At 33.5% G+C, this 8,511-nt stretch overlaps 1 protein-coding gene across 1 annotated transcript; it reads right to left on the bottom strand.

Moving 5' to 3' along the window:
- Nucleotides 1–4,629: 4,629 nt before the first annotated feature.
- On the bottom strand, nucleotides 4,630–6,178 carry LOC105624457 (glucoside xylosyltransferase 1). The gene is made up of 2 exons (XM_012205817.1): nucleotides 5,735–6,178; nucleotides 4,630–5,289 (listed from the first exon to the last, which is right to left on the bottom strand). Exons 1-2 carry the CDS (start codon nucleotides 6,176–6,178, stop codon nucleotides 4,630–4,632), a joined length of 1,104 nt encoding a protein of 367 aa, XP_012061207.1.
- Nucleotides 6,179–8,511: the final 2,333 nt, after the last annotated feature.

An 8,511-nucleotide genomic window follows, 5' to 3' on the forward strand; every position in this document is an offset into this window, starting at 1 on the left:
ATGAATCTTCTAAACATGGAGAAAAATGGTCATTTTTGTAAGACTAGTAAAAATATTTTGACTATTTTTGCGAAACTCATGATAAACTTTACTCTTGCCTGAAAGTAAAAATACGGCCAGAAGTGTAAGGTAAACATTACATACATTACATACAATTAGTAAAACCATTCAAGTAATTATTATCTTTTAGTAAAATAAATCATACTTTCAAGACTTTATACACCTGTAATTTTTTGTCGCACAGTAAAATAAATTTTTTCAGTCTAAGATAAAAAATACATCGATGAAGTAAATTCTATTGAGATATTGATAATTTATAGAGAGAGATTTACTTTACAAAATGTAAAAAGTACATTATAATACAGCTATAATATATGACGATTGCTCATTTAACAGAAAAGTAAATTTTACATAAATTATAGACATCTGTCCCTATATAAACCTGCCAAGCCCAATTTAAATTTATTAATTCTAGCTCTCTCATATTACTTTACATTTTTCTCCGTGAGCGGCAGAAAACTTGTCGGAGGTTCTCGGGACACCCTATGTAATGGTATACACGTCAATACCGTAACGTTACGAGCGAGTACACGCCGGCGAGTACAAATAACACGCAACGCCCGTCCGGAACGTGCAACTGAAAAGACCGGCCTCTCACCTCTTCCTCGCCGTGATCGGCGCGCACCTGTCCGTATCCACGTCCGTATGAGCTTTTTTTTTCACGATGATGACGTAATAAAAACGCAAGGACACTTTATTCGGCGATCACGTAGAATACTACGCTAACGGAGCAGCAATCAACTGCGACGCGTTCGTCGTCGCAACTGACTAGCCACCGGGATCCAAATACCCCTTTCTTTCCACTCGTTCGCCCGTTATCGTTTACCCGTTATCGCTCGCACGCTCGATCTTTATCACGTTACAGGCGCAAATGAGATTCGCGATCCGCGTCGAACTGCGAATCCAAAGATCGACGATGATCAATCTCGATAATCACGCGGAGAGCGTGCGAAGAAGAAAAGAGTATATACTTCATCCAAAAAATATCCTGGGGATCCCTAGGAAAATTTACTTCAGAGGACATAAACACACTATATACGTATTGGAGATTGAGGACTGCGAATTAGAAATTAAAATTCAACCAATTAGATCATTTTAGTTTTAATCCGTTTCGTTCTGATTGGTTGAATAAACTTCACTTCGCAATTTGCAACCTCCAAGTAGACATGACTTTAAAGATGTTTTCTGGACGTCTTTAACCTGTTTTACAATTTTTGTTTCCTGTTTCTTGCCTTTTGTTATTTTTTACATCTTGTCTTTTTGTTTCTTATCCGGTTTTTTGTTTTATATCGCCCGAGATAAAAGTTAACGAATTCCGAAAGAAACAAGAAATACAATTGTTGATAAAACGGTTGCACAGAAAAAAAAAACAAAAGATAAAAAACAAGAAACAGGAAACAAAGAGCACATTGTAAAATAGACTTTTAGGATATCCTTTGGAGATCTTTGCTATATAGCTGATAAAAAATTCATCAGAAATTAAGAGTCAAAATTGGATTTTATATTCGTTTCCATCAATACAGATTCAATTTAATCGCCATCTTTTTCTAATTTTATGAATAAAAAAAAGATGGTAAGTCAATTGAGAAATTAAAGTTATTTTATATTGATAGAAAGAGCCAGCTAGCTTCTTTCTATTACGTCAAATTTTACAATAAGAATTCAAAAATCAAATTTGAATTTTTGTTCACAATGGAAATTCCAGAAATATGACAGACGATTTAAAAAGATGGAATTAATATATCAATTTTTTTAATAATATTATTTTTAATATAGAGAGCTCGAATTTATACTGTTAATATATCATCACTGCCGATTATTTATGACAATAATCATATGACCTAACAGTTCACTTATCAGTGAATTATAAATGGCTCATTCGTTTATCAAACGTATTATTTTTAATTGGGTCGAATTATTTCAGAGAGTATTCTACTCCAAAATTGTTAACTTCCAGAAAACAAAAGGGAAAGATCGATAACATTAATATATTTAAAATAAAGAAAACATTCTATTGTCTATTTTTCGAAGAAGAATAAAATATCTATAGAATGTCTTCAGAATAAATTTTCCCATTACGATCGTACTCATCAATGATTTATCTGCCGTTTAAGAATAATTGATTTCAAGAATAAGGTTCCTCTCTTGAAATATACCTTGAAGTTTTTCTTTTCACATATTTATAGAGTTGTCTCGGTACATATCCAAAAAAATATCAAAAATCTCCGGAAGTCCTCTCGAGGTAGACGATACGGTTCGAATGAATTCCACCTGCACGACGTATCTTCTAATTCATTTAATACCAACGGCACTTCCTTCGGATACGAGAAAACATTATGTAGCGGGAGAAAATCGCATGAAGCCGATTTCACGAGCTCGCGTGCCACCGTGAGCGGAAAGCAACAGCGATAGGACTGATCGTGCGGGGCTCCTTGTGCTAGCTGATCCCCCTCAAGCCCGTCAGGTATCCATCGCTGCGTCATAACACTAACAATAAAGTGCGAACAGTTGTCCACTGTTGGAAGTCCTCTGCAAAAGAATTTGTTTAAAAACCAATACATTAAAAAAATACATGAATATTTTTTTGTCGTTTTATTTTTAATAAGATTCATGCCCATTTCCACCAACGTAGATTAATTTTAATCTCATTTTTAGATCCAGTCAGATTCTAAAGATTAGAAAAAGACAAAGAGTAAGTTGAACCGAGATTAATCTATCTTGATGAAAATGGATATCAGTTTCACAATTTTACGGTTTAATTTTTAATCGAGGTTCAACTTGTTTCTCATTTCTTTCCAATTCTAGAATTAGAAAGAGATAATATATAAGATGAATGAGTAAGTTGTGAAACTGAGTCTAAATCAATTATGAAAGGAAATCGTTTTCATCATAAGATGCATCCATTTGTTTTGGGCTTAATTTTGATTTCAGTTTTAATTAACTGTTTATATTTTTCTAATTCTTATAATATTATTATAATATATATTATACGAAAAAAGGATAAGTTCTTAAAATTAGAAAAAGATAAGTTAAACAGAAAATAAAATTAATTTTACATTGGTGATACCGAGTTTTAATAAGTAAACGTTTGGATAAAGAACGAAATAAAAGATAATTGAATTTTCCTGGTATATCATGTTGTAATACGTTAACATATAATGCATGTTTCATCAAGTAAATTATCATTAATTACGTATTAAATATATATTCGCTTTCATGTGTGTATTTAAATCTTTTATTTAAGCTTCAATACCTACAATACCTATAGGAAAAGTATCACAAATGGCATCGTTATTGCCGGGTCGTTGAACGATGCAAAATGCGTATCGTACAATACCATATAAAAAATCGTGAAAAAATCGTGTAAAAATGTGAACACTCTCAAAATTTAATTCATTATACGCATAATACTATAATTCATATACTCATATACTTATTAATTACAAATTATTACTGTCCCGTTAAAACGCAGGACACTTATTTTGAAAATCGTACAGTTCAATATTATATTTTTTGTACAAAAGAACAGATCGTTTTTCGATTTTAGAAAGACTTCCGAAACTGGACGTGAGTCACTCTCAAAGAAGTCCTATGTCGCGATCAGACAGATTATTTCCGACAGATTGCACGTATAAGGCCCATATAAATACCGGAAGTAAAATCGATATTATTAATGATTTCTTCTTTCCCTTTCTATCATTATTAATAATCTTGGGAGCCTCGAATATCAAAAGAGATGATAGCTCTCGTTAAATGTATCAAATACAGTAACACTGCGAGAGATATCTTGTCTAAGGGCCAAGTCTCCGAAGTACTCCGAAGATAAGCGTCGATCGTCCAGCACCGCTCGAGTATTGTTCAAAGATATCGGATAAAAATATCGCATAACAACATATTCCCCGCATCGCACTTCGTACAAACAGTAACAACATAGCGCACTTGTTAACAAAAAAACTCAAATGCACTATAGAAAAAGTTCAGTCTATATATGGAATCGTTTGGAATTATAACACGTTTATACTATCTAATTGCGCTCACATATTTCTAAACTCTTTGACTTAATACATTGTGGACAGGTCGCGTAAGTTCATAGTTTTCCATGTGATAGATAATCAAATAATAATGTTAATTGGTGGTAATTTAATTCCCATTTTTTACGTATTGCGTAATAAGTAAATCTCGTAAAGAAGTTTATATGATAATTATACGTAGTAAAATCATATACATTACGACGATTTATATTTTATCATTAGTTTCTTTACCAGTCCATAATGTGTTAAGACACATACATAAGTATGTATACATATAAGTATTTATGTAATTAAGTATTTTAGGATCTAAAATCTCTCTTAAGAATTCCGAGACGGAAGAACGCAGAAAATATTACATTTACATCCGAAAGACTTTGCGAATACATACAAATGCTTATACTCTATTCGTTATTGCTTCAATATATATCTGTATAACATCCATATCAATTAACGTGAAATAATCATCTAAAAGTTTTATAAAAAGATATAAAGACAAAAAGCTAACGCAACTAATTTCAATTACAAACGAGTAAAAGTTTTAAAAGTTACGGGCAGCTAGATGCAGCTCTGGTTGGATGATAAACACCTTTGAGACGCGGCCACAGTTCGATTTATCTTCCATCATCAAGTAATTCCTCATCGGTACGAGCAGTTCGTCGTACGGGTCCATGTTTAGTTGATATTCCTGCATGGCCCGGTATATGGCCTTGAAAGGTGGTTGTTTTTGCGAGTGAAACGTGCCACGGGAACCATGCAACACCAGAGCACCTTCTCTTTCCGCTTCCGCACATACTGACATGTACATGCAATGGTCAGGTCTGTAGTTGTACCGGCATGAATATACGTATAGCTTCTCCGGATGATAATGGAATATTATGTTGATAATGTCCTGATCGCCCCAGGTTATCTTCAGTCTATACTCCTTGTGAATGGGAATTACATAGTCCGTCCATCGGAATTTCCTCATTCTCGTCAGATTCATCAGCATCACTCCTGAATTGACTCCCAACTTGCCATAATATGGATGTTTGGCGAATCGATTGTACCAACCAGTGTTGGGATCCTCGTGCTCAGGACTGAGGGCTGCCAGCTGACTGGAGTTCATCTTCTTGAAATTGTCCCAGACTTTCTCGGGTGGCGCCAGAAACAGAGTGTCTGTATCCACGTAGAGAACCGCATCCGTGTCATTCAGTACAGTCTAAAACACAAATCCTGTAAATCTTGCTCTCAGAAAAAACAATGTTAGTTAGATAATGATCGTGTAATTTTTTCCCTAAGACAAGAAAGTTAATATTTTTCATTACCTACAATGATAAAATTTTGATCTTTCGTGTTTCTTGTATATAACTGTATATAACTGTGATGAAATAATAAAAAATAAATTAGGCTGTGAAAACTTGATAATGGAAACAAGATAAATTGGAGAAAAATAAGGAAAGTGCTAAAGATAATTAGAGATATAAGGAGTTCCTTAAGTATTAAAAAGTATAAAATAAAGATGGAGTAAGATTTTGTAAACCAAGTTTTTTCCTGGCTATCATATATTCTAAAGTAAATAACTCTATTCACTTTTCATATTTTCTTTAGAGAAAAAATTACACAATCGCTATCCTGAAATTAAATCACTAATCAGATTCGCTTACTGGTAGAAACAGTCGTTGTGCCGCACAAGGTTTAAACAGCTTCTTCCACATGGCCACATCGCTACCATCCGGGAAGGTAATGGGCCGCACCAGGAAATCAAAAGTCTTATTGGATATGAGTCGCCATTCTGACAGCTTCTCGCTGAAGGCTGGTATCAAATTCTGTTCAGCCAGTATTATGAATTGTAGCGGCCTGCTGGTGAAGACCAGTGCTGATTTCAGCATAGTTAGGGCCTCGTGCAGTCTGTCTCCGCATACAACTACGCATATCGTCACCTCGCTTGTCGACGGGGTACCTGGGGACTTCTTCGAGAGCGCCAAGCGCTCCCTGCTCGCTGATGGTTGGTCGTATAGCTTGATAGAGAAATTGGTGGTCACATTCAGCAGTATTATGAGCGCGGTGAGGATAAGGCACAGCAAGAACAACTTGTATACAGATTTCATCACGTCGTATTGCGTTGCGTTTTATCTCAAATTGAACAGAATTGCGACGTGGTCGATAGACGACGTCGGCAGTGACCTGACAGCATTTTGGACTCCTTCTAAAAGCAGACGTCAATCCACGACATGTTTGTGGAACACAACGGGTTCGCGCCGTCGATGTTGCGTTTCGCGACTCAAGTAATGGTCTGCGCCATATTTATGATATAACTCATGATGGAAGGGATAACAAGTGTTCTATTTTCTGTTCCTGGATATCAATCATGAAACTTTAGCTCTAGGATGAAAAGTGAAAAGTGAAAATTTTAACCATTAAAGTTAATGGAGAAATTTTTCACTTTTCATTTTTTTTCTAGGATGAAAAGTGAATTATTTCATTGGTTGCTGAACATCTAAAGATAAATTTAAGGAAACCTTAAGTGCAAGGTCTGACTATGAATACACGGGCACAAATCTCCGCCGTCTCTATGAATGTCGCGTGAGCGTGAAGGGAAAAGGCTGCCAAACATATTCGTAGCTAAACATATGCTAAACATATTCGTAGTCGTTTTTATTTTAAAACTGTCTTAAATAATATCTTGAATGATGTCTAATTGATACTGAATTTTTCTTTGTTTAACACACTTTATTCTCTTTCTATAGAAACGAGGTTTGATACACGAAAAAGGTCGAGATATTCTGCACTCTCAGGTTTACTCTGATAATACTTTTCAAATTTATAATAAACTTCTTGATATCGGAATTGATGGATGTCGATTTTTTTGATAATCGGTAAAGTCATTAGTAACTTTATCTACTATCGATTTTATCGACAGTCAATAAATTCAACAGTAATTTTATCGATTACAAATAATTAAGATCCCTGTTTACTGATATCAAAAATTTTTAATTTAAATTTTCTCATCTAATGTGTTTAAAAACCATTAAGACATCGTAAAGATGTCTTTTGGGACATATACATGTCCAAAAGAAATCTAATAGACAGAGATTTTTTTAGATAATATATATTGTTTAGGTCAAAAATTGTTTGCACAAAAATTGTTTTTCTCTTTATTGTTTATCTAAAGAATCTTTTTGGACTCTTAAGCCTATTCTATAATGTGCTTTTCCTGTTTCTTGTTTTTTTTACCTTTTGCTTTTAATTTCTTTGCAACCGTTTTATCGACAATTCCTTGCTATGTATTTCTTGTTTCTTTCGAAGTTAGTTAATTCTTATCTCAGACAATATAAAACAAAAAATCAAATAAGAAGCAAAAAGATGAAAAAATAGCAAAAAGCAAGAAATTGGAAACAAAAGGCACATTGTAGAACAGGTTTTATTACATAATACCGCAATTTGATGACTATTTTCTAAATAATGTAATTAGCTGTTTATCGCTTAAAAGTAGTAAACATCAATTATCTTAGAGTAATAATGTAATTAACAATTAATGCTGTATTTAATACCAACATATTTTATTATTGAAATATTATCTAAGAGTTGACGACAATGCCGTAGAGTTGCTCTGTACCAAAAAAACATTTTTTTTCTATCTAGAACACATACATCAGATCTTATTTGATCGTCAGAAGGAAATGACAAATCGAGAGTATCTTTATTGCTATATAACAATCTCTTAAGATAGATCATCAGATTTAGGATTAAAAACTATACATCCCATATCAGTGAATATAAACAAACGTGATCTCCACATTTCTAACGAGATGCAATAAACTGAGAGGAAGAACAAAATTTAAGAAAGACAATATTATCAATATATTATCAATATATTATATAATATATTGATACAATATATTATATAATATTATCAATATATTTGTGATAGGTAATGTCGTATAATGTCAAGCGTCGAATGGCTTGCCGCTCCGTAGATCTGGGTTCAATCCCATTTGCCTTACATACACGATTTTTCGCGTTTAAGAAGCCGAAAATGACTCCATATATCTGAAGTACGATTCCATAATGTCTTTAAATGTCTGCCTACCAATAATTGTCCATTGCGCAGATTTTTATATGGTAAAAAGCTGCGCAATGACACCGACAACTGTCGGTAGATGTGTAAAATGGTTACAAAATCGCGCCCTTGTTGATTAAAAAGCTCTTTGATCACTGCCGGTTCGGATCCAGCATTAAATTTATAGGTCCCATATTATTAGTGGATATTATTTATGTACCTAAGCACAAAAAGTAATTGAATATCCCAAAATTCCATTAGATCTTTCTAAGGTCGCATAAATCATATTTGAACTTTTTGGTTTATGAATTTTTATTTCTTTAATTATTTAAACGCATTACATAATAATAACAAATAATGTTACACAGTATGAATTTGATT

Source organism: Atta cephalotes (genome assembly GCF_000143395.1).
Source record: "Atta cephalotes unplaced genomic scaffold scaffold00079, whole genome shotgun sequence".
NCBI lineage: Eukaryota > Metazoa > Arthropoda > Insecta > Hymenoptera > Formicidae > Atta > Atta cephalotes.